The sequence below is a fragment of the Lissotriton helveticus genome, chromosome 6, assembly GCF_964261635.1.
Source record: "Lissotriton helveticus chromosome 6, aLisHel1.1, whole genome shotgun sequence".
Lineage (NCBI taxonomy): Eukaryota > Metazoa > Chordata > Amphibia > Caudata > Salamandridae > Lissotriton > Lissotriton helveticus.
The window spans coordinates 383,385,419-383,412,810 of record NC_136067.1 but is presented as its reverse complement, the minus strand read 5'-3'; the positions used below and the strand labels follow the sequence as shown (position 1 = coordinate 383,412,810).

The window sequence follows — 27,392 nt, the reverse complement described above, 5'->3', positions numbered from 1 at the left end:
GTTCCCGAGATTTTTTCCCAGGGCGGAGTTACGTTTTTTCCCGTTCCCTCCCCTTTCACTGAAAGTCTGTCCATTCCCGCCCCCTCGGTGTGCCTTTCCGCCCCCCCCCTCGCTGTCCTGTGCACGTTTCCCGCCGTCCGTGTCCACTCCCGCCCCCTCCCGCCGTCCGTGTCCACTCCCGCCCCCTCCTGCCGTCCGTGTCCTCTCCCGCCCCCTCCCGCCGTCCGTGTCCTCTCCCGCCCCCTGTGTCCTCGTAGGTGCTTGTTCATCCCTTTGCCAATGTTGCCGCCCCGCCTCTCCTTTCTCTCCTCAGACTCGCTCCTCCCTCTCAGATAGTTTCTCCCCCCCTCTCCTGTTCCAGGGGCGGGGCGGCAGCTTTCACTCTTGTTCGCCCCCCACCCCCTCCATTTTCACGTCACGAAACTGGGCTCTGGTGAGAGTGGAGCTGAGCCCCGGGGGCCGGAACGATACTGGCGGAATGTGATCCTGGGAACAAGTGCAGGGTGGAAAGCGGGGCAGCCAAACAACTCGGTCTGCGAACAAGTGCAGCGGGGTGGAGTCTACGCCGTCGGCCAGAATCGCACGGAGTGCTGGTGGACGGGGAGTAGTGTCGTCTCTGATCGGGGACAAGCTCGGAGCAGGGGTCTGGTCGGGGACAAGCACGGAGCAGGGGTAAATCACAGGACCAGCACTCAGACAAAGAACAAGCAGACCTAGAGCCAGGATTCTGAGCAGCCGCCGAGCAAGGAGTGACCCCAGGAGCGGGACTACGCCTTCCGAGCCTCGGGAGCACCGGACACGGCGCGGGCAGGCTGAGGACTGTCCAGCAACAGGTACCGCCTGCAGGACCTGCCCCACCCCTAACAGCAGTGAGGGCGGTCGGGGCTGTTGGGGTTGTGCTCCTAAGAATGTTACTGGTGAGTCTGGCGCGTTTCAACTTTATTCACTATCTGTCAGCAGCCTCGCGTGCCTCCTGGGAGCGGGAAGACACTGGGAAGAACGGCCAGCGCTAGGGCGACATCTCTCACGCTGTGGCGTAGCAAGGAGTGTGGTCCCTTTGACTGCTGTTGATGTAGTAAAATGGAGGTTTGTCGGGGTTGAGCGAGCCCCTCGGGCTTTTGGGCTCCGGTGCCACTGCACCTGCTGCACCCCCTGTTCTCGCAGCGATAGCGGTGGGCTGCACTCATAAGAGTTTCTCTTGCAATGGCATGAGAGTTCGAGGTGGGCTCGGAGGTAGCGGAGCAGGTGTGTTCAGACAGGGTCTTCCATGGGCAGCAGCTTGGGGCGGGCTGGAGGTTGCAGGGTGCTTCTTAAGTAGTCGAGGAGGAGAGGTATCAACCTATAGACCGCAGGTAACAGGCGGGAGATGCAGGGAACTTCCCTCTTAATTTTGAGGAGGGGACGTGTTCAGAGGACAGCTGGCATGTATTATTCTTCTCTCAGAGTTTAGTGGAGGACGAGAAGTATACAGGACCTTTCCTGATGGTATAGGGAAGAAAGAGAAGTGTTCAGAGGACTGCACTTTGGAGAGCCGAGTAGATGCAGTGGCTGCTCAAAGATAGCGCAGGATGAGAGCTTTTTATGGTCCTTCTCTGACAGAGACTGGGAGGAGCAGCACGATTCTTCCCATTAATACGGCAGAGAAGGAGCATTGTTTAGGGATCATCACTTATGCTGTGGTAGGGATTCGTGGACCTTATCTACTAGAGGAGGAGAGGGGTTCTCTTAGAGCTGTGGGGTGCAGGGGCTTTCGGGCACAGAGATGGCCGAGGAGAGAGAACGGAGATGGTGAAAGAAAAATGCAGGAGGCTTCTCGGTAGAGATTACGAAAGACACCGCAAAAATTCCGTTTTCGCCTCAGTGAGTCGATACATAGACTTTTCATTTTGAATGTTTTCTCTGCAGATTTTCTTTTATCGTAGTTGCCAAGCCGGTTCCCCCAAACACATTTCCCACGCTGTCACTGTGTTGGGAAGCGCCTCTTGTGTCCCAGGGTGTGGCAGCTGCGCTGCCTCTCCTGTGTACCTCAGTTCTCTTTTCAACAACACTGTTGACAGGCTGTGGGAATGCTTTAAACAGCCCAATAATTATCCCAGTAGGCAGATATTTACGTTCTAATCCCCCCACCCCCTCAAAAGAATAGGAGCAGAAGGTATTTGGTTCTAAACACTGATTGGACAGGCTCAGGACAACTATGTCAAGAACCACCTCCCAGCGTCGTCACTGTACATGGGGATTGGGAGACTTGTATGACAGATGGAAGGTAGGGTGCCCTCGGTAGAGGAAAGTAATAACATTTTGGGAAAAACAGAGATATTACTGCCTTAGAAGAACGCATGACATACCTGCAGGGGCGTCAATAACCCTCCTCCCCTTAGCAGCTTGAGTGGGGGCGGGTGCCACTGGACAGTTCTGATTAACTTGAAACATTAAACTATTTGTTTATAGCTCCCATTCCTACAATGAGGGAGAAGCGCTAGCCTCCAAACAGGAGCTTGTAAATAAATATCACTATAGTGTAAGTGGATAGTATAAATGAACTATGGGGCGGAAGAACAAATGAAACAAAGCATGATAAAAATGGAGGTGTGGATGAGGGAAAGATGAACGGATCGAAAAATTGATAGATTGAGGGATGGATGGTGGCAAGATGGCTGCAGATATGGGTGGATGATAAGATAAAGACAGAGGGATGGAGAAGCGAAAAGACTGTGAATGGAAGGGTGGAAAGGACATAAAGATTACGAAAAGAAAATACTGAAAAGGAATGGAGGACAGTAAGGACGTATCAGAATTCCTTCAAGGGAATGACTACTGGGCTTGCTCATTGCGCTCGTTCACTTAATGCCAATTGCAATGGTTCAATGAGGGGGTAATTTTCATTTTTCAGACTATTCCCATGCCCTCCTGCGTGAGGAAGAGACTTGGTGCCCAACTCGCCTAAACCACATAGGTAACAACAAGCATTTACAATGCAACGGTTTCGCCTTTGGAAATGTTAAAGCTATTTGCAATGTAAATGACAATGCCATTTATTTATCTGTTTTCAAAACCAACACATAAATACAAATGTTGTCATTTACAATGCCAATAACTCAAACTTTTCCAAAGGCGAAACCGTTGCATTGTAAATGCTTGTTTAATATTTGTTAGGCCGTTGGCAGAGGTTGTGAAGCCCTTCAGGGTCTCTCTATTTTCATATGCGGGTGATGCCCAGCTTATTGTTACTCTTTCTGTGGATGTGACAAAAGACCTAGCCAAATTCTAGGAATGCATTCTTGCAGTGGCCAGTTGGATGAAAAATAACTGCTTAAAGCTAAACGCCATTTAAATTGAGATCCTTCTGCTTGGGAAGCATGCCCAGACCTGGGGGGGGGGGGGGGGGGGGGGGTCACTGGCGGCCAGAAGGCTTCGGAACTTACACAAATTATCCATTAAAAAATTGGTACTTTTTGCTTATTCCTCGCGCGATACGGTTTCTATCGCTTGTGGCAGTCTGGCTTCGAACGCGGTTTGTGAGGGGTTGCAATCCTAGTGCGGCGGGGACTCCCCTTCACTCCTGGCCTCGTCGTGACGGATCCCTAGCGCAGGTTTGTGATTGTATCCGGGAAGCTAGAAGGGAGAGTCCTTAACCTGGCGTCCATATATGTCCCACCCGCCACGCTCTCCTCCACTTTACAATTAACAACAAGGGGTAGTGATGGACAGAGTCTCTGAATTAAGCAGAAAACTCTCACCCAGTCAAGAGATCAGGGCTAGATCCAACACCGTTTTTTAGCTCACTGCATCATCCCAGTTTCAGAACCTGGCTGTATGCAAATTAGTCTGTTCCTGTCCCAGTGCATGATGGGAACAGGGCAAACCAAACTACAAAGCCAATTCTTACACTGGAAAGGAAACAAGCTACCGGGGACCGGTTTCTGGCATTTCAGCCTCTTCGGCCCGGATTCAAGCAAGCCGGGCCGAAGACGCCTGAAATGGCAGAAACCGGTCCCCGGAAGCTTGTTTCCTTCCCAGTGTAAGAATTGGCTTTTGTAGTCTGGTCTGCCCTGTTCCCATGATGCACTGGGCCAGGGACAGACTAATTTGCATACAGCCAGGTTCTGAAACTGGGATGGTGCAATGAGCTAAAAAACGGTGTTGGATCTAGCCCTGATCTCTTGACTGGGTGAGAGTACTCTGCTTAATTCAGAGACTCTGTCCATCACCACCCCTTGTTGTAAATAATTTTGTCCACCCTAAGCGTGGAAGGGTATACTCAGATGTGAGTCCCTTGCTCATTGCACCATCAGGATTCAAGCAAGCCGGGCCGAAGACGCCTGAAATGGCAGAAACCGGTCCCCGGAAGCTTGTTTCCTTCCCAGTGTAAGAATTGGCTTTTGTAGTCTGGTCTGCCCTGTTCCCATGATGCACTGGGCCAGGGACAGACTAATTTGCATACAGCCAGGTTCTGAAACTGGGATGGTGCAATGAGCTAAAAAACGGTGTTGGATCTAGCCCTGATCTCTTGACTGGGTGAGAGTACTCTGCTTAATTCAGAGACTCTGTCCATCACCACCCCTTGTTGTAAATAATTTTGTCCACCCTAAGCGTGGAAGGGTATACTCAGATGTGAGTCCCTTGCTCATTGCACCATCAGGATTCAAGCAAGCCGGGCCGAAGACGCCTGAAATGGCAGAAACCGGTCCCCGGAAGCTTGTTTCCTTCCCAGTGTAAGAATTGGCTTTTGTAGTCTGGTCTGCCCTGTTCCCATGATGCACTGGGCCAGGGACAGACTAATTTGCATACAGCCAGGTTCTGAAACTGGGATGGTGCAATGAGCTAAAAAACGGTGTTGGATCTAGCCCTGATCTCTTGACTGGGTGAGAGTACTCTGCTTAATTCAGAGACTCTGTCCATCACCACCCCTTGTTGTAAATAATTTTGTCCACCCTAAGCGTGGAAGGGTATACTCAGATGTGAGTCCCTTGCTCATTGCACCATCAGGATTCAAGCAAGCCGGGCCGAAGACGCCTGAAATGGCAGAAACCGGTCCCCGGAAGCTTGTTTCCTTCCCAGTGTAAGAATTGGCTTTTGTAGTCTGGTCTGCCCTGTTCCCATGATGCACTGGGCCAGGGACAGACTAATTTGCATACAGCCAGGTTCTGAAACTGGGATGGTGCAATGAGCTAAAAAACGGTGTTGGATCTAGCCCTGATCTCTTGACTGGGTGAGAGTACTCTGCTTAATTCAGAGACTCTGTCCATCACCACCCCTTGTTGTAAATAATTTTGTCCACCCTAAGCGTGGAAGGGTATACTCAGATGTGAGTCCCTTGCTCATTGCACCATCAGGATTCAAGCAAGCCGGGCCGAAGACGCCTGAAATGGCAGAAACCGGTCCCCGGAAGCTTGTTTCCTTCCCAGTGTAAGAATTGGCTTTTGTAGTCTGGTCTGCCCTGTTCCCATGATGCACTGGGCCAGGGACAGACTAATTTGCATACAGCCAGGTTCTGAAACTGGGATGGTGCAATGAGCTAAAAAACGGTGTTGGATCTAGCCCTGATCTCTTGACTGGGTGAGAGTACTCTGCTTAATTCAGAGACTCTGTCCATCACCACCCCTTGTTGTAAATACTCCTCCACTTTACAGCATCTCACGGGCACACTCTCCTCCTTACCCCTAGGGCAGACTGTGATTGGGGGTGACTTCAATGCTGTTATGCAACCAAGGCTCAACGCGACAGGCACTCCCTCCCCAACAAGATTAGCCCATGCAAAAAAGTTGAATGACTGGGTGGCCACCTTTTTGGTTTGTGTGACGTTTCGAGGATCTGGAATCCCCAAACCATCCAACACACTCATACTTCAGCAGCCCAAAGTACGCATTCCCGCATTGACTGATCCTCCTGCTTGCCTCTGAGTGCCACAGGGTATTCAATGTAGTCATCCTTTCCCGGGGAATCTCGGACCACTCTGCCATGTCCATGCACCTGGGTGGGACCTCGACACAATCCGGGTCTGGAGACTAAACACGTGGTTCCTGCACGGTAAAGAAATTAAAATGGCAATAGAGGTAGAACTGCATCACTATTTCCTCACTAATCCTGGATCTGTCCCCTCCCCAGGCACCCTCTTGGAGGCAAGTGAGGCTACTATCCGTGGCGTGGCCAGGGTTTGGGTAAATGCGAAACGCTTGGCATAAAAATCACCGCCTGACACTACTTGAGGCGCGGGCCATGCGGTTGGAAGCATCCCAAACTGAGACCCTGATGCTCACCGGGGCAGGCAACTCGCGGTCACTCAAGAGGAGATCAAACAGATCTCCTCTGGGTCGACCAAGATGTTGTGGCGCTCGTCCGTGGCCCGAATATATGGATGGGGAGACAAAAACCTGAAGTCTATTGCATAGACTGATCTCCTACCCTCTTGCCAACAGGATTGTCCCTGAAATCCAAGACCCCTCAGGCTGCACCCAGCACACCTCACCTGAAATCGCACAGGCATTTGCCGATTATTACGCCCAGCTCTACTCCGCTCACACACCGGAGGCTGCCCTCCCGAAGGTGTTTGGCTGAGTGGCCGTCCGGCTCCCTCGCCTCACAAGTGACGAAATGGCTGTCTTAGACCTCCCCATTACCTTGGAGGAGATCCACAGCGCTATCTCCCTGCTGCAAGCTGGGAATACACCAGGGCCCAATGGTTTCCCTCAAGAATACTAAGAGTTGTACCGAGACCTGTTGGTTCCCCATCTTGTGCACCTCTACTGTCATGTGGCCGAGGTTGGCTCATTCCCTTCTGAGACCGACGTGGCGACCATTGTTGTTATCTCTAAAACCCAGCCACCCACCCCAAGCTGTGCGGACTATCGTCCAATCTCTCTGATCAATACAGAGATAAAAGTATACGCCATGATCCTGGCTCAGCGTCTTCGTACCTTTCTCCACAAGATGGTCCTTGCGGACCAATGCGTCTTCATTCCGGCGAGAAGCACCAGACACTGCTTACGACGCCTCCATCTTCTTTGCCCCTTCATAATACAAAGATGGCTCCTAAAGAGTCCGTAATTTGGAGAGAAGCAGAAAATGAGCTCACTGAAGCCAAAACCAGACACCAAAAACCATAATTACAACATAGATGTCAAAAAACGTATTTTTATTTAGATTTTTTTTTTTTTTTTTTTTTTTGCAGTGATATAATTCAGTCAAAAATAAATATATAGTTTCAGAACATCATAAATTAGAAATACACACATTAAATCGATATAGGCCCCGCAAACACTCCATCAATCATTCAACACTTAAATACAACTCGCCAAACTCTAACACAATCATGCACATATATCCATCACACATTCTCCACTCATCATAGATTCGGATGTAGCACACTCTCTCTGTCCCGCTAGCATTCTCGATCGAGAAACCGGCCCACGGCGAGGCGCTTGGTGAGGATCCTGTTGACCGTGTTTTCAGCAAGGGACTGCCTTGCGAAAACTTCAAGATAGGCGCCATTAGGAGTCCGTGAAACTTTTCACGCAGCTGTTTATAATTGTTCAGAATTTTGAATTGGGACTCCTCTAATCTCCGGCCTAGTGTGGAACGTCTATCTATATCTGCGTTCCCGGAATAAGGACTATACCTGTTTACCACGGAAAAGGCTTGGGCAATTTCCCCTCGCCCGTGGATTCGGGACATAGACGAAGGCGACGAATACATCACCCCTCTGCAAACGCCAGGGTAAAGGAATTGAATGCTTCTTTCTGAAGCTTCCTAAATGTTCTAACGATTTAAAAATAAAACTGTCTGCTGTTGTGTTGTGACCCCGTCTCCCCTCCTTGGCGTTTTTTCGCCCTGATGAAGGTGTTGCTGTAAACCTGGCTCTGCACCGAAACGCGCGTTGGCGTTGTGTTTACTGTCTCGCAATGAAATCTTCGGGCCTCCTTGTGTGATCTTGGAAGACCTAGCGGGACAGAGAGAGTGGGCTACATCGAATCTATGATGAGTGGAGAATGTGTGATGGATATATGTGCATGATTGTGTTAGAGTTTGGCGAGTTGTATTTAAGTGTTGAATGATTGATGGAGTGTTTGCGGGGCCTATATCGATTTGATGTGTGTATTTCTAATTTATGATGTTCTGAAACAATATATTTATTTATTTTTGATTGAATTATACTTAATCACTCCCAAAAAAAAATAATAATAATTATCTAAAGAAAAATAAGTTTTTTGACATCTATGAAATGAAATGAAAAAGGTACTTAATAGAGCGCACTGTGACCAAGCGGCTTCCTGGCGCTAGAGGTAAGAGACTGAGGGAGAGGGGAAACCAGAACTGTTTAACAGGAGTAGGCAATGGAGAACAAGTGGGTTTTTAGGGCCTTACGGAATTGGGAATAAACAGTGATGGATCTGATTGGAAGAGGGAGACTGTTCCAAAAGGAGGGGCCCAAAACAGAGAATCTGGTGCCTCCGGTTTTGGATCTACGGAACCGAGGTACATTAGAGAGGAACTGATTGGCAGAACGGAGGGAGCGGTTGGGGGTATAGGGAGTGATGAGAGAATTAATAAAGGCTGGGCCGGTGCGGGCTCGAGCCATGAAGACCAGACAGCCCATCTTAAAGAGGGATCTCTGAGAGATGGGGAGCCAATTAAGTGTTTTCAGAACGGGGGTGATGTGGGAGGACTTTGGGAGGTGAAGGATAAGACTGGCGGCCTGGTTCTGAACAGCCTGTAGGCGGCGAAGTTCATACGCTGGAATGCCCACGTACAGGCTGTTCCCGAAATCGAGACGGGAAAGAAGCATGGCCAGGATAATGAGCTTAAGGGCATCAGGAGAGCAGAAGCGGGACACCTTTCGGATGATTCGGAGGGAGAGAAAACAGGAGGAGACAACCGAGCTGATCTGGGCATGCATAGAGAGGTCCCGACTGACTCTAATGCCCAAGGTCTTTGCCGAGGCCGCTGGCAAAGGTGAAGGGCCAGAGATGGAGGGCCAGAAGGCAGTCGACCAAGGGGAGGAGGAAGAGCCAGTCAAGACCAGCTCCGTCTTGTCCAGATTGAGCTTCAGTTGATTCCGATTCATCCAATCTGAAATAAAGACCAGGGTGGAGTGCAATTTGGGTGGGGAGTGCAAGGGAGAGGAAAGATCAAAAACAAGCTGGAGGTCATCCGCGTAGTTGTACACGGAGACCCCCATTTCAAGAAGGGAAAGAATAAGAGGACGGATATAAAGGTTGAAAAGAAGGGGGGACAAAGAGGAGCCTTGGGGAACTCCACAGGGGACCAGGCGGGAAGGGGCAGAGTAACAGGAAAGATGAACCGCCTGAGTTCGATCTTGAAGAAAGGAGGCGAGCCAAGAGGGCAGTGCCCCGAACGCCCGCTGCGCTGACACGGTCAAGAAGGATGGCATGGTCGACCGTGTCAAACGCAGCGGACAGATCGAGGAGCACCAGGGCTTGGGGCAAGTTAGAATCTGCCTTACTCTTTAGCTCGTCCAAGACGGACAGGACAACAGACTCGGTGGAGTGAGCCGGTCGGAAGCCCGCTTGGTGGGAAGCCAGGAGGTGGTTGTCCTCGATGTAGGAAGAGAGGCAAGAAGTGATGTAGCTCTCCAGGATCTTCCCGAGGTAGGGGGAGAAGAGAGATGGGCCTAAAGTTAGAGGGGAGGGAAGGGTCTAGGAAGGGTCTAGGCCAGGTTTTTTTTAAAATAGGACGAACTATGGCGGATTTGAAATACTTGGGGACAGAACCAGAGGAAATGGAAAAATTAAGAAGAGAGAGAGGAGGGTCAGGGCAATGGGTGGAAAATGCTTTCAGAAAGCGGGCAGGCGCACAGTCGGCTGGGGAACCGGACTTCACTTTCTGGAGTAGAGCCAAGAACACATCCAGGGAGATAGGAGGGAACTGATTAAGAGGAATAGAGGAAAGAAAGAGGAGGGGATGGGGAATATTAGATTTGATCTTGGCAATCTTCTCCAGGAAGAAGTCATTAAGAGAAAGGCAGAGGTCTTGGGAAGGGATAGTGCTCAAGTTGGCTCTGTCGGATGCAACAAGATTGCGAACTATAGAGAAGATCTCCTTAGGTTTATTGGCTGAAAGGGATATTCTTTCCGAGAAGTAGATGGTTTTGGCTCGCAATATGGCCTTCTTGTAACTCGCCAAAAGCATTTTGTATTTGGCTCGCAAAACAGGGCAGTATTTACGCCTCCAATGACGTTCAGAGCGTCTAAGGTCCAGTTTGAGGGTTTTTAGCTCATCTGAAAACCATTTTTGAGCGTCATGGGGGCGACAGGTCTTAACTTTCCTGAGGGGGGCGACTAAATCACAAGAAGAGGACAGCCAATGGTTTACGGCGTCTACTTGACGGTCAATAGGGAGGTTGCATAGGTCAGGGCCAAAGGAAGCAAGGGAGACACACAAAGAGTCAAGGTCCACCTGATTCCAGTTTCGGGCCAAGATGTTTTTAGGTAGGGGGGGGCCTCTCTTGCGTTCTGAGCTCAATGGAAAAGGAAATCAGTGAATGATCAGACCAGGTGCAGGGAAGAACGGTGGGGGGAGGAATGGGACAGTTAGCTGACCAGATTTGGTCCAAGACATGACCGTGAATATGAGTGGGGGAGTGAATGTGGGAGGAAAAGTTAAGAGACTGAAGGGTAGCAGAGAAATCCTTGGAAGACGAATCTTCTCTGGGGTCGCCCGGCCAATAACTAAAATCCCCCAGAAGAAGCACAGAGGAGTTGTTGACAACGAGCGTAGCCAGAAGTTCCTGGAGAGCAGGAACAAAGGAGGACATGTACTGCAGAGGGCGATAGAAAAGGGCTATAGTAAGGGGGGCCCTAAGATTAACAGAACGGGCAACTAGGAAATCTACTCCACACTGGAGCGGATGATCATCGCCACTCCCCCCCCCGAGTTTACCAGCGGGACGATCCGCCCGAAGAGCATAGTAAGAGTCGGGGAGGGCGGAGAGGAGATCAGGAAGGGAATCGGCAGAGAACCAAGTTTCCGTGAGGAAAAAGTCAGGGGCATCAGTGTCCAATAAATTGAAGATCTCCAGCTGATGTTTACCCGCAGATCTAGTATTGAGTAGGTAGGCAGTGGCCGTGCTAGAAGAGAGGGGAGGGGAAACCAAAATGGGACAAGACTGGGACAAGGGGGGAGATGGCGTGAGTAGGGGTAGTAGAACTGATGGGGATAAGATGTCCAGAGCAATAATGCGCTGAAGCAGAAGAGGGTCAATGCGCTGACCGTTATTGAAGGACAGTAGTTGAGCTGGGGTATAGGGTAAGGGAAGGGCAGGGTCCATGGCCCCTGGTCCCTGCCGGTCCGGACGGGCGCAGACGGGCTTGCCTTTGGCGCGCCCGCTGCGCCCGTCCGCTGCGCGACCGGGGGGAACACGTTGTTTATAGAGGGGATGAGCGGAAGGGGCGTGGCCTGTAGGTGGTGGGCGTGGCCTGTGGCCTCTGGGGGATGGCGGCGAAAGGGTGGTGGCCCGCAGCAGCGCTCGATTCAGCTGCGCGGGAGTGCCCAGAGCATAGGGATCAATGGAAACCAGTGCCCATGTTGTAATTATGGTTTTTGGTGCCTGGTTTTGGCTTCAGTGAGCTAATTTTCTGCTTCTCTCCAAATTACTGACTCTTTATGAGCCATCTTTGTATTATGAAGGGGCAGACATTTTTGTGATTGTGTACATTGTATCTTCCCCTGCTTGTCTGCTTCATATTAGTTATCAGGGGGCCCTCTTTTTGTATTAGACGCCTCCATCTTGCCCTGGCCCCCGCCATATTCTTACACCCTATCTCCCACTCCTCCTTGTTGACTTTGAAAAAGCTTTCGACACAGTGGATTGGCGTTATTTGGAAGACGACTTGCGGCTGTGGGACTGGGGCGGCAGTCCGTGCCTTGTCGGAGTCCTTTACTCCAACCCTAGAGCCAGGGTGTTGACCAATGGAACCCTCTCCAAGGCCTTCCCCCCCCCCCCCATTCAGAGGGGCATACGACTGGCTGTCCCCTTTCGCCCCTTTTATTCGCGCTGGCGATGTAGACCTTGGCCTGCCTCATCATACAATCTGACTGCTGGAACTGGGGAACCCATAACAATAATAAAATTTCCCTATATGCGGACGATGTCCTGCTCTACCTGTCGGATCCAGACAATTTCGGACCTGGATGCCTCGAGGTCTTGCAAGACTTTGAAAGCATCTCAGGCCTCCGACTCAACCAAGCGAAATCAACACTGGTGCCCCTCCACCTCTCCGGGGACTGCTTCGACTGGCAGTCCACCATCCCCATCAGGAGACAGTCTTTCAAATACTTGGCGATTTGGGTCGCCCTGCTTCCCGAGCTGGAATGGGCAATGAATATTACCCCGTTGGTCAGTAGGGCAAAAACAAATCTTGAGCGTTGGCAAACCATGCCCCTTAACCCTCTCAGGAGGATAGCGCTGTTTAAAATGATGGTCCTCCCACATGTTTTATACTTCATTCAAAACACCACCTTTCATTTCCCGTGCACTTGGTTTAAGGAGCTAGATGGGGTTATTACAAGGTTTTTGTGGGGAGGGGCGAGGCCCTGCGTTGCTCTAGCCCATTGCAGTATCCCACCCTTCGACTGAGGTATGCATATGATTGATCTCCTTCTATACTACCTGGCTACTCAGCTCCTTGTGATTCCCGACTGGTTCACTGGGGGATGGTCCGATCCAGCCAGCATGACGTAGCTCAGATATGGAACTCCCTCAGATTCAAGCATACCTGTATGTACGCCCCATACCCACAGCATTCCCACCTATCGCCAGGGCAGTCCTGAAAGCATGCCATATGACTCTGAGGCACACAGGCTGGGACAGGCGACTGAGCCAACATACACCTCTCTGGCGGGGCACATGGCTGATGGAGGTGGCAACACTCTCTGGGTTCAAGCAATGGGACCTCATAGGGATCTCTCTGCTGGGTGATATATGGGCGGGCGACCACATCAGGACCTTCAGGGGCGGTACACATTACACGCTTCACAGTTTTATAAATACCTACAGCTTCCTCACGCTCTCAACACACACATTCCAACAGGCACGTCCCTGCCACAATTCAGCCCACTAGAGGCCCAAGTCATGATGGGGAATCTGGGGAGAGGAGGGGGTCTCCAGAATATACCGTTCCCTGGTAAACAACGGACCAACGACTCTCAACCCTATTCGGACCCGCTGAGAGGGGTGGGTGGGTCCTCTTTAAGAGTAAGCCTGGCGTAATGCCCTCATGGCCCCTAAGACCATCACAACCTCTGCCAGACTCAGTCTTATTCAACTATACTATCTCCACTCAGCGTATATCACTCCAACTCCCCTCCACAGGGCGGAGCTCCGTCTCTCCCCAAACTGCACATGCTGTGGCCGTGCACCAGCAGACTTCTATCGTATGATTTGGACTTGCCCTAGCCTTGCCCCATACTGGTCGGAGATCGAAGCAGAACTCACACAGGTCTTGGGCTGGCTGGTTCCCCATGATCCCGTACGTCTTATCCTGGGGGTGATGGACAGCTTGGATGGCTCGCGAACAGACAAAGCATTACTTAGGACAGCGGTGGCCAAAGGAGTCATTGCGGCCTCCTGGGCACAAGCCAAATCCCCAACAGTAGCAAAATGGGGCCAGCTTGTGAACTGGTGCACCGCACAGGAAAAACCTTTTGTTCGAGGCCGAGGGTGCCCCGCCAAATACAACAGATTTTGGGGCAAATGGCTGAACCTGCTGGACTAAGGGCGCAAACCCCTTCCCCCCCCCCCCCCCCCCTAGCTGCTGGTGTAATGCCAGCGAGTTAAGATGGCGCTTCTATTTAATGCTTGGAATGTAACCATATATGGTGATGGTGGTCAATGCCTGTAGTAAACACCAAATGTTTAGTGCTGTTTTATCTTAAAAATCAATAAAGTTGATTATCAAAAAAATAAAAATTGGGACTTTTGGATGGACGATACACTCTCTTTCAAGACCCTAGATAGAACACTTGCTGGTACTTGCTTTGGCCTTCTAAGAGGACTTAAATCAATTATTGGTTTCTTCCAACCTCAAATTCGGCAGTTGATAATTCAGTCTCAAATACTATCGTGCCTGGACTATTGTAACATTCTGTATCTAGGCACCAAGAGAGCCATTATTAAGATCCTAAAATCTTTCCAAAATGCTGCTGCTAGATTACTGTTTTCTCTCCCTAAATTTTGTTCCATCTCTGGATTGGTTGCCCATTGAAAAAGACATACAGTTTAAAGTTTAAGTACAGCACACAAGATCATATATACATTAGGAGCCCCATTCTCTCTGTACTTATGCAACCTATCTTACCCATCTTGAGGTTGTCTTAAACCCGGCTTTTACTACACAGTTTAAAAGAACAAGATCTGGAGGCTGCTCCTCTTTGGCCCGACCCGGCCCTTTGGAATAGCTTGCCAACATACCTAAAAGAAATACAGAACCATCTTATTTTTAGGAAACTGCTCAAAACGTGGCTATTTGCAACCTAGGTTTTTTTTCTCTGGTTCTTGCAAGTGCTTTTTCCCTCTGTTTAATTTTCGTTGTGTGGTACCCTAAATTAATGGTGTACCGCAAGGTAAAGCCCCACTGTTGGTGCTACCATGCTCTTTATAAATCTTGTTAACATAAGAAGACACAGTACACTATGTTGTCTACAAGAGTGGGGGCAGTGCACTATGGACAGCCAGGGAAGAGCTAGTGTTCAGATATAGCCTGTAAGCTAGAATGAAGAAAAGAGTTTAGATGAAATTTGCTCGGTCAGGGAGGGACCAAGCTTGCTAATTGTGAGCTCAACGCAACCAACAGAGGGCCCTCAGCTGAGCTAGAGCCTTGCATTTCTTTGAGCCAGGCTTGAGCATTAATTGGCTCGCTTAGCTCTAAAGTCAGAAACCCATCTAGACACCAGTGCATTAGTGCCACCGCCAATCATCAAGGCTACCATACATTTAATCACCTAGTCTTCTGATGAGGTTTGTTGTATTTTTAGAAAGGACTGTACCAGCACTTCTCAGCAGCTCTTCTACACCTTTAATGTGATAGCAGTTTTAAGCAGGACTGCCAATTTACTACTGAGTAATTACATCTGTCTGTCAATTGGAATAATTACACGTACACATGTGATTTATTAAATATCATTCTTTGGTTTATGAGACCATGTCCTTCACCATTCAGACTCAAAAAATGTTGATACTAGTTGGGTGTGAATTAGTATTTCTCTGACCAAGGACCTGGGTCCTTGATACTTCCGCAGTCCAACAGCCACCGGAGCCTAGAGTGGAGACTGTGCCAGCAGAGGAATGCTACTTTAAACAATGGGATACCCTCCTCCCTCTATAGCTAGTTTTTGCTATCTGCATTCTCATCTTCTCCATGTCACTGAAACTGCACTACCTTGTCTTGCAACTGTAAATCAATTATGCGGGGTCACTGCCTAGACTGTTCCCAGTTTCACGTTATGCCATTGTGAGCAACGGTTTTCTACAGAAAGAATGACATTGGCAATTGCAAACCAATGCCATTGATGCTTGGGTAGTTGGAAAAGTAATTTAAGATTAAATCTGCATTGTAACCTTCACTGCACAGCTGCCAACAATGTACTGTGTGGTAAATTTAGCTTTATTTGATTCCATAACCTTTCGTACATTAAATTATGATGATTTTTTCCTCAGTGGAGCAGGGCAAGAAGTGGGAAGATCATGTATCATCCTGGAATTCAAGGGAAGAAAAATAATGGTAAGTTACAAGTGATGAAATGTCTGAACGAAATGTTAATGCTGCAAAATATTTTTTTTAAGTTAGCTCAAACTTCCATAGAAGAAGTATTTGAAAGGTTCTGTTTGAACTAGGGTTCAAGGTGTTTCAGTGAATGGGACACGGTACACCTAGTTATCAATGCTGCATGCAGCAGTTCTTTTTGTCACTGGTATAGCTCTGATCTTACTTAGGCTTCAATGTCTACGCTTTGAAGCTCAATCAATTTTTAAGACCACATTTATTATGCTCATGGTTATTCACACAGTAACTTCTTAATACCTGACTAACAAACCTATCCGGTCAGCTTGCCAGTGCTGTCTTGGCAGCATGGGAATGCTTTCCCCAAAAATCTCTTACATTCAGGAAACGCAAGATGACTTTCTCACATTGTGACCTAAATTTGGAGCTCAGTCCCACCAACCTTAGATACAACCAAACCCCTGGCTATATTAAAGCAGGATCCTAACGTTCTTTTCTAGTACTTATTTAAAGGTGCTTCCTTTCCTTTCCATAGTTACCATTCCTTCCCCTTGTAGGTTCCTTCATCAAAGTGCCATCTGTGCTTTCCCCTAGTTATCTTCATTTTCCTTGACTTATACTCCCATCCACATTCTGGCGCTTCGTTTACATTTGTTTTTAACTATGATTTAGTTTATCGTGTTCTGTTCTTGTATCGATACTACTTTGTTTCTTGTTATAAATTATCCTAATGCCCCTGGGCCATGTTCTCTAGATTTTAAATCTGCTTAAATAATCAATCTAAATTGGAAGTGCCTTTTCCTTTTTAAGTAGGCAGCAGACAATCTGTTTTCCACTAAATGTAGACCAGCCTGTCATCTAAAGGCTTGGTGGTTAGTTCAAGTGTATGAAGCAAGGATGAGGGAACACTAATACCGTTACCCGAAATTAGAGTTTGATCCCTTCTACAGTTTAATTGGTCTTTCGGTCATTCCCAGTTAATAAAGAGTACCAGTTTTATTGAGTAATATCTACTATGCGTAACTGACACACTTTGACCCCCCTACCTCAAGCTGTGAAGTACAGTATAAATATCGAGCAAATATGCAAGCAATGATTTGCTGATGGGGCAGACTTGACATGTTCATACATCTATGTATTGTATTGCAGCATTTATATAACGCTTAATAACCCTTTGTAAGGCACTTAAGAGCTGGCTTACATGACTACCCTGTGTAGTGTGTGTTGGTGGAAGGATGTTTTTGTTTTGATTCTATGTGAGAAGTGTTTTCATGTCCTGAATGATGACCACCGAGGTGCGGTTGTGTTATTGGATTCAGCGCATAGCAGGGTGATGGATGATAAAGTGTGATATATCTGCAAATTTTATCCTCACCTTTGATATGTTTCGAGGTTGTGAGTTTCTAAACAGGAGCCCTACGGCGAAGGCAAAAAATGTGATCACTCATTGATATGTCCCTAGAATTGTTATATTGTAGTGGGCATTGTTTTTAATCATGTCTTGGTACTGTAACAGAATGTACTTTATCCAGGTCTAAGAAGGCGTAGTAGTTTTGACCTATAGAAGTTTTTTTTTTTTTTGCTTCCTAGGTTTAGCTCGTTTTTAATTATAAATAACGTGGTCCTAAAGTCTTAGGTTCCACCTTATTTGGTGTCAGACTTTACAAGCACTAGGGAGACACACCTCAGCGCTCACATTACCAGTAAATCCACCACTGGTTTTATTACTTTTTCACTATACTTTGTTTTGGTATGGCTGTGCTAATGAGGAGAACCTTAGCCCACTGGTGAGAACCTACCAGTGGACTCCCATGGTGTTACTTCCGTGAGGCACTCCATACTTTTTCACACATTTTTTTTTCATTTATTAGAATTTGTGTTGCACTACAAGCTGGGTTGCACATGGAGGGAACAGAATAACAAATAGAACAGGGATTCATGGCGGGAGACAGTATATGAATAACTGCCAACGCTAGCGCACAAAATTTGTGGGAGCTAAAGATACGCATGAAATCCAAGTGAATCTGTTCTTCAAGTAGGGTAAGGTCATATTGTGATTTAAATTGTTGAGAGGGGATCTGACCTGATCCATACAGAACCCCTATAGCTTCTTGTTGAGTAAAATGGGATGCCGAACACACAGGCGTCTATGGTGAATCCATTTTTTCCATGTAGGCTACATGCAGACTACATGGAGAAAAGGGAGAGTGCGCATGACTGTTTGGGCGGCCCCAGAGGGCCGACCAAACAATCAGGGTCTGCAGCATTGGGCCTGTAGAAGTTTTTTTTATATTTTTATTAAAATTAATATACATGGGCTTTGTCATTTACACATGGAAATTTGTAGATGAATAATCGGTTTCGCCGTTTTATCAAGTATTGTATACATTTTTAATATTTTACTCTTGGTGTGCAATTGTGCTTTTATGATCATTATTGGCCGAATAAAGTTTTATTTGACATTATCAAGTGTGAGAGACTGACGCACAGTTATATGGCTTTATAGTTTTCATTATGCTGGTATTTTGTAACAGCTTTGCAGGTCCTTTTTATGTTATTTCAGATCATAAAGTTTGCTTGAATGGTTATTGCAATGGGTTTTCCAATCTGAGATTTTGTGTATAGTTGGCCATGGGCATTTTTTTTCCATCTCGTATCTGAGTCTTTGAGCTGTAAAGAAGCAGTCCGATTGTGTATATATATATATATATTTTTGGGACATCCAGTGGTGGACTACATTACAGCCCTCTGAATTGTCCAGCAATGTGTGACCGATCTCTTTAATTATTCCATGCCTGTTTATTTGGCGATGTTAGTCTTTTTTGGCTGTACAGTGCTGGTGATGGAAAATCCACATAGCAGATGGCATTGTGTGAATTTAAGAGGTATACGTTACAGTTTGCTGCTGACCATTACATGTTAGGATCTTGGTATTACTGTGGGCCATAACTGTTATATGTGCATGTACATAGCAGTATAATGCCATAGGTCAGCCCTTCTTAGCCTGCTTCCATGCCAAAAACAGTTTGCTGATTGAGTTGTTTCCAATTTGTGGGTTGTAAACTTAGAATTGCACTTGAGGGTGCGACTGTTTTCTGGATTCTGTTGCCGGGATGTGGGCGATGCAGTCATTAGAAAATAGCCATGCTTTCAACTGCCTTCCAAAGTGTATATGCTCCTGGGTGCCTCTTATGTTGGCTGGTAGTGCGTTCCAGAGGAGCTTCGTGGCTTGTAGTGGGGAAGCAGTGCGTCCTACGGATCTCTTATGGGACGGTGGTATGATGGATATGTGGTGCAAGTCTGGAGAACAGTGTTCTTTTTTGATTTGCGTTGCTCGAGTTTAACTTGTAGGTATGGCAATCCTTTTTCTTGGGAGGCTCTGTGGACAATGCAAAGTGCCTTGAACATTGCCCTGTTAGCTATAGGTAGCCAGTAGATTGACTGCAGGACTTGAGTAATGCCTTCTCTTGGGTGAAGGTGGAGAAGAAGCTTTGCTGCAGTATTTTAGGTAAATTGTGTTTTGCGTATGCTGGTGCACCAAAGTATAGGTTTTTGGCAAAGTCATGTTTGGAGATTACAAGCGTGAGAGTGGCTCGTTGTTTATGCTGGTATGCAAGGTATGGGAAGATGAAATGTAGTGTCTCCATTGTGTAGAAGGCAGTCTTTGTGAAAATGTTCACACACTGCATCAAGGATAGGTCTGAGACCATAGTTACCCCTAGGATTTTTTTTTGTGTGTGTTTTTTGGGGGAAGGGCTTCAAGTTCCTTAAGCCATATGACAGTACTTTTGCTATTGTCTGCAGGTCCTAATATGTCTCGGTGGTTTTCAGCCTTTAGATGATTATTCATATCATGTGTTTATGGCATGGAGGCAGTTATCAAGTTGTGAATTTGTATATGCCTTCAGGGCTATCCATTTTTTTTTTTTGTAAAATTTTTTATTTTGCAAAACACAGAGATAAAACAGTAAACAAAAGTTACCGCATCGGGTGCATAGATGGTCCCACACAGTGGGAAAGCAATAATGCAAGACGAGGCAATAATGCAGTGCACGAGAAGCGAGTAGATGCCAGGCTCCAACGTCCGCAGAAAAGATGTAGTCTCGAATGTAACCCCAGTTGGGGAATACGTCTAGTCCAGCCGGTAGAAGTTCAGAGTCACAAAGCCATCAAACTAAGCCTCGTCCCAGCGGCACATATGCCCCAATAGCGGAACACAAACTTAACTTCCCCCACCCCAACCCCCCCCCCTCCCGTGACGGCGCCTCATCCATTCCTCACTCATCCATCACACACACTTAGAACTGAAACAGATGTAGGGTCCTCAGCGATGCCGGGCAAACTGCCGAGGGTAAACCAGTAGAGAGAAAGGACACCAGGGGGCCCCATGTGTGCTTAAAGTTTTTGTAGTTGCCTAGGAAGATGTCCGCCATTCTCTCAAGACTCAGAAGCCTCCACAGCCTAGCGTGCCAAAGTGAGATCGCCGGTGCCTCTTTCCGCTTCCATGCGGCCGCCAGCGTGAGCTTGGCAGCGCCGAGGCAGAGCCATAGAATCTTCTTGTCCGCGCGCGTCTGGCGCTCAAGGCCAGGATCCCGCAGGCCCAGGACCACGGATGCCAAAGAGTTATCAATGGGATACTGCAAAATATCTTTAATATGGGATAGAATCTCGTCCCAGAAGGGTTTGATGACCGGGCAATCCCACCAGATGTGGCGGAAGTCCCCCAGCAGGCCACAGCCCCTCCAACATCTATCCGAAACTACCGGGTAAATACGGTGAAGTCGGGCGGGGACCATGTACCATTGTGTGAGAGTCTTCAAATGAGCCTCCCTCAGTAGAATTGAGTGGTTAAATTGCGTCATGTCCCTCCACAACGCCGACCATTCTCCATCGGCGATGTCCCTCCCCACCATCTCCTCCCACTGTTCCATGTAGCGCGGTCTAGGAGAAAGGGCAGAACGAAGCAACAGTTGGTATAGAAAGGAGATGGCCCCCTTCATGGCAGATGTTTTCAGCAGAAAGGCCTCAAATTCGGAGAGAGGCCTCGTGGCAGCCTCCCGAACTCCTGGTGACGTGGCCCAGTGGAGCAGTTGCATATGCCTGTATTTTTCAGTTGGCTGCACATGGTAGTCCCGCATGCAATTCTCAAAAGTCAGGGGATCAGAGCCATGGAACAGATGGAGCAATGCGCGGCATCCTCCCTCCCTCCAAGTATCAAAGGGACCCTCGGCGAGTGCCGGCTGGAACGCCGGATTGAAATGCAATGGAGTGAATGGAGACGGGAAGGTCGTCCATCGCTCATCCCCCTCCAGGGTGTCCCACACTTTCAGTGTAGTCCCTGTGGGCGTACTAATGTACGCGTTCAACGGTCGGTCACGCTTGGGCTTCCAGGCCAAATCCCATATGGACCGGCCAGTCACGCTCCGGTCCATATGCAACCAATGTTTGTCGGAAAATTGCTGTGACCATTCCACCATGACTCTTAGTTGGGCAGCTTTATAATAGAGGTGTAGGTCCGGGAGGCCGACCCCTCCGTCAGCCCGCAACCGTCGCAAGAGTGCAAACGAAAGCCGCGCCCGACCTCCCTGCCAGACAAATTTTAAGATCAATGTTCTGAGCTGTCCAAAAGATGAAGTGCTCAGTGGAATCGGTAGGGCCTGAAAGAGATACAAGTATTTAGGGAGAAGGACCATTTTAATGGCATGCACCCTACCCAACCATGACAGGAATTTGGGCTTCCACTTCTCCAGTTCGGCCCGCGTCTTAGCCACCAAGGGCGGGAAGTTGGCTGCAAATAAGCCACCCACCGTGGGAGTGAGGTGGACTCCTAAGTAAAGTATCGAGCCCGAAGCCCAGGGTAGCGGCGTCGAAGTGCCTACCCGAGCAACGTCGGCTTGTGATAAGGTTAAATTCAGGACATAAGACTTGCCGTAGTTTACCTTGAAGCCAGCCACTCCCTCGAATTCCAGCAAAAGATCTCGCACGCATGGGAGAGAGTTAGCGGGGTCAGCCACTGATAGCAGAACATCATCCGCAAAGAGAGAGATTTTGTGCTGCTCCCCTGTGAATGGAATGCCCTTCACCCCCTCATGCTCCCGGACCGCCATCGCCAAGGGTTCAATGCTAAGCGCAAACAATAAGGGAGAGAGGGGGCATCCTTGTCTGGTACCTCGCGAGTGCTGGAAGAAGGCCGATAGGTGGCCGTTCACCGCCACCCTCGAGCGCGGGCTACAGAAATTAGCCCTCACCATGGTGATAAACCGGTCGGAGAACCCAAACGCCTGCAATGTGTGAAATAGAAAGCTCCAGTCCACGCGGTCGAAGGCCTTCTCCGCATCTAGGCCTACCAATACCGCCGGAATGTGGAACCTGTTCGCCTTCTCAATGAGATGAATCACCCTGCGCGTATTGTCGTGCGTTTGGCGGCCTTTGATAAAACCGGATTGATCCGGATGAACAATCGCCGGTAACAAGTCCTGGAGGCGGCTCGCTAGTATCGCCGAATACAGCTTCGCGTCAATATTAAGCAAGGCTATGGGGCGGAAGGAGGGACAGAGCTCAGGATCCTTCCCCGGTTTCGGCAGGACCGTAATCACCGCTTCCGCCAGAGTCCCGGTATTCACTCCGGACGTAGCCATGTCATTAAAGAGGGCAACTAGAAAGTCGCACACCTCAGTTGCGTAGGTTTTATAGAAGACAGCAGTGTACCCATCCGGGCCGGGGGCTTTATGTAATTTCAAGTTTTTAATGGCGGAGAGGACTTCCTCCCTCGAGATCGGAGCCTCTAACAGATCGTTCCACGCCTTGGAGACCTGTGGGAGCGGTAAGCGCTGCAGGAACTCCCGCTGCGCCGTCGCATCCAACTCCTCGCCCGTATACAAATCGGCATAAAAGCGGCCAAATATGTCCGCCTTCGCCCCGTCTCGATGATGGAGAACTCCTGCGGGGTCTCTGATCCCTCCTATGTATTCACGTTCCCTCTTGTCCCGCAATTGCCGGGCCAAGTGTCTGCCAATCTTATTGCCACTAGAGTATGAATGTCGCCCCAATCGCAAGAGAGTAAGCTCGGCTCTATTTGCATAGTGTGCCTTCAATTTGCCCCTAACCGCCGTAAGCGGACGCAGGGTCACCCTCGAGGGATTGAGCTTATGAGCCCTCTCGAGTTCAAGCACCTCGGCTTCCAGTGCGTCCCGCTCCTTTCTACGCAGGGTGTTAAGTTGCGAGTTGAGGCCCAAGCACGTCCCTCTGATCGTCGCCTTAAAGGCGTCCCATGTAGTCGTCAGAGAAGTATCCGACGGTGGATTGCACTCGAAAAATTCACGGATGGCCAGGCGTAAGGCTTGATTGGAAACCTCATCCCTGACCACTGACGCCGGGAAGTACCACTTCCGGCTCGCGGTGTCGGGTGGCGCCCAACGGAGAGTGAGCACCAAGAGACTGTGGTCCGATACCGAAATCGGAAGAATGGCGGCATCTAAAATGTTCCCTCTGAGGGACTGGCTAAGAAAAATGTGATCCAAGCGAGAGTAGGAGTGGTGCACATGTGAAAAGAATGTGTAGTCTTTCATGGCAGGGTGGAAAATTCGCCATCCGTCTACTAGACCCAACTCCCCCACCCCTTGCTGCGTGGAATCCGAAAAGACCCCTGTGTCCGCCCTGCGCCCCCCCGAGCTGTCCAAGTCCCTGTCCCACACCAAGTTAAAATCTCCCAACAGGAGCAAGAGCCCCTCCGCAAAGTCCCCAATCTTCTCCAGCAATTCTTGCAAATACTTGTTCTGACCCGCATTGGGCAAATATACTACCACAAACGTACACAACCTGCCCTGAATGTGCCCCTTAACCATCAGCCATCGACCCTCCTTGTCATGGCGGACCTCCACCGGCTGAAAATGCAACGTAGCCCTGAACAGAAGCGCCACCCCCCGATGCTTCGTAACAGCAGAGGACCTGTAAACAATGGGGTATGCCCTATGGCGAAGCCTCGCCTCATCCTTTCGTGCCAAGTGGGTTTCTTGCAATCCAACCACATCAAGTTGATGATCCATCACATACTTCAGTACTCTCTGCCGCTTCTGTGGCGAATTCAAGCCCTTAACATTCCACGTCCCTACACTAAGTGGCATAGCGGAAAGAAAACCCAAAAATCGCTCTCAGCATGCCAAGTGCCACCCACCCCGCATTCAGCCCCGCCATCAGGCAGCAGACAACCAGTAGCTTCCAAAACGTACGTGGCACTAAGGTGCCAGCAGTAAAGTACGTACTTAGCAGCAGACACACAACAAACATCCCCTTCGGCCCTCCGTCACGGGTCCCTCCCCACCGTCCCCAACAACCCCCATCCCCACCCCACCCCAGTAGATAAGCAATCCAAGCATAGCACAAGTCACAGCGCCCCCCCAACCCCGAGCCCCCAAACTCCCCAACACCCAACCCTACCCGTAGAGAAAGAAACAACAAACAAAAGAAGTGGAAATCATAAAGGATAAAGAGAATACTCATCAGGTCCAGTAGTCCAAAGTTCGTGAGGGGCCTTCCTAACTGGAAGTGGAGCAGGGGTGCCAGTTGGTCAACCCCCGCGGCCATGGTCTGAGGTGTCTTCCCAAAAAGTACATCCATACCCAGACCAAGGCAACGAAGCCCCCCCAGCGCCGATCCTGGTCAGATCAAATCCGTGGTGGTCATGCCGCTCCAGAGCTTTCTTGCGTATCCGCCAGAGTGGCTGAGGCCACCGAAGCCACTGCTTCGGCCCTTTCCTGCAAACCAGAGGCACGATCCGGCCGCCGCCGGTCTGGGGAAGCCCCAACCCTATGCCATGAGGACGAGCGGTGGCGTCTCCTAGATGGCGAAGCATTCGCCTCCTGTGAAGAAGGGACATCCTGTAGACCCAAGAGGTCCTTTGCTGCTTGAAGAGAATTAATCTGTGCCAGCCGATTCTGCCATCGGAAGATGATCCTGAAGGGGTGGCCCCATGAGTAGGAGATGTTACGTTCTCTCAAGAAGGTAGTCACCGGGCGAAACTCCCTTCTCTTCCGCAGCGTGGAGGCTGCCAAGTCCTGGAACAGCTGAGGGGCATGGCCCCTGAATTGCAGTGACGTGATGGCCCTGGCTTTGCGAAGAATGCGTTCCTTGATTTGGAAATCACGAACACAGACGAGGATGTCAGGAGGGGGACCCCTTCCTCGCCTAGGCAGACCCACTCTGTGTACTCTATCCATCTCGATTTCCCTCACCTCCTCCTCGTCCAAGATCTGTAAAAACAAGTCCCGGACGTAACCACGCAGGTCTCCCGCCTCACCATCCCACGGCACCGCCCGAATGCGGATGTTGTTCCTCCTGGAACGGTTTTCCAGGTCCTCCGTGTGCAACTGTAGGTCCAGATTCTGTTCGGTGAGGCGGATGATATCTTGTTGCAGCAAGTGCACATCGTTAGCCATGCTCAAATCATGGTCATCCAGGGTCGCCACTCTCTCGCCAATGCCGTCCACGTCTCTGCGCACTTCCCTCAGGTCAGAGGCCAACTGAGCCTTGAGCTCAGAAATATCCTCCTTAATGGATGCAAATAGTTCAGACATGAAGGCCTTAGTAGCAGGCGCCTCGTCATCCGACACCTTCTGCGAGCCACTGGCCCCCGGGGACGCCGGCTGCTGAGAGGACTTGGAAGCTCCATCCTTACCCTGTCGACCCCCCTTGCGTGACACGGTGGACATCTTGGCTGGTGACACGCAGACCGGGGGAACAGACCCCCCCAGTCAGACAGGAAACAGGCGCTATGGGAGCTCGTGGAGCCCGAGGATCGCAACGCTTCTTACCAGGCAGCTCAAATGGAACCCCCTCACTATCCAGGGATCACCGGAAGGCAGATCTGAAGCAGGCGAGCCATATGCTGGGGGTCAGGGGTCCCTACCACCAACCAGGTGCGAGCAAGAGGCAGGGCTCTCCAGGGCAAGGCAGTCACAGTCCACTCCAAGGGTAGCGCTGTCCACGCCGTGGCCTCCGGGAAGTAGCTGAACTGGAACTGCGTCAGATGCAGATGAGATGCGGACCCAGGGGGCAAGGGTGCAGCAGTCCGGCCCCAGCAATCCGGTCCCCTAACGGGGTCTGTGATCCAAACGGGTCTGCACTGCTCACTCGAGGCCGTGGATCACGACGCAGGTCGCCCTGGCACCACGTGGCAACTGCAATCGTCCAGCCAGCCCCCGCCTATAAGCCAAAGCAGTGTCGCAGCAGTTGTAGAGAGCTCCAGGTCCCGCTGCCCCAGGTATCACGGCCGCTCACGCCCCCTCCTGGAGAGGCACTCACCCTGCCGACAGCCCTCGCTCGGGTCGGCACCGCAGCCGGGCCCTTACTTCGACCCTGCACCGCCTGTTCACATCAGCACTGGGCCCCGCGTGAAACCACGCTCCTCCAGTGGCCCTGGTCTGCGCAGCCCGCCGGTAGTCTGCCGGTTCTGGACGCTCCGTGGCGTGCTCACCGCACCTCTACTGTCCGGCCGCCGGAGTCACCTCCACCTTCTTGCTGTCCCCGCCGTCCTCCGCAACAGGGCTCTGAAGCCCAGGCTCGTGTCCCTGCCGGCAGGACCCCTGCCCCCACCTCCGGCAGGCGCTGAATAAACACAGGCGGCACTTCCCCAAGTGCCGCGAGCGCAGCAAGTCACCACGTCGGCTCCCCGACTACGCGAGGCCGGTGCTTCACAGGCCCCAGAGGCGAGGTATCCCTGCGGACGTTCAAGGGTCACTCCGCTCCTCAGACGGCACCGCTGCACTCCGCTGCGTTGGGGGCCCTTCCGCCACCCCTCTGGACCCGGGCAGCTACACCAGGACCGCGCTGTTAGTAGCTTTTTCGGATCGGCGCCGGAGAGACCTGAAGAAGCGTCCTACTCCGACGCCATCTTGGCCACGCCCCCCAGGGCTATCCATTTTTAATATGATTTGGGTGTCCTCTGCATAGCTGTACAAGGTGAGGTTGCATGATTTAATCAGATTTGGTTAAGTTGGGTATGTAGATGTTGAATAATAGAGGAGATAAGATGAACCAGTGAGTAACTCTAAAGTGTTGTGGGTGAGAAGGTGATTTGAATGGTGGCATGTATGCTATGCTTAGTCCGAGATAAAATTCAATCCATTTTAGAGCATTTTCTGATTCCTAGACTTTGTAGTAGCATGTGGTTGTGGACATTGTCCAATGCAGCTGATAAATAATCGAACTACCAAATCAGATACTCTGTTGTCCACTGGAAGTTTTTGATCATCCTGGATGGATATTATGGTTGATCTGGGCCTCTCCCTTGTCTGAAGCTGCACTTTTGGTCTGACATTAAGCCATAATGTTCTGTAAAGTTGGAGAGATGAGTAAACTCTATTTCCTAAGAGTAGCCCATTTGATGTGGTCCTTTAGTTTGTTGGGTCGAGGTATTTCTGTTTGAGGAGAGGTCTGATTTAGAAGGTTTACAGCTCAAGTGTGAGTGCACCTAGTTCCAGTAGACTAATAGCTACCTAACCTGCACAGGTTTAGTGGAGGATATCTTTAAGGATTTTTGGCAGTGCTATGCACCTTGTCTTTTGCAGATACCTTGGACAGTTAATTGATAGTTTCCAAATAGCCTGAAATTGGACTACAACATCACCCTTTCATGAATCCAAACTCTTTAGCCTAACCCTG

General features: G+C 49.8%; 1 protein-coding gene across 1 annotated transcript in view; it reads left to right on the top strand.

Annotated features, from left to right (window-relative positions):
- CPSF3 (cleavage and polyadenylation specific factor 3) overlaps window positions 1-27,392 on the top strand; it is a 244,970-nt gene that overhangs the window by 8,397 nt on the left and 209,181 nt on the right. Inside the window, exon 2 of the mRNA XM_078647825.1 lies at window positions 15,671-15,734. Coding sequence (XP_078503951.1) covers window positions 15,671-15,734 — 64 coding nt within the window. The remainder of the gene's footprint in view (window positions 1-15,670; window positions 15,735-27,392) is intronic.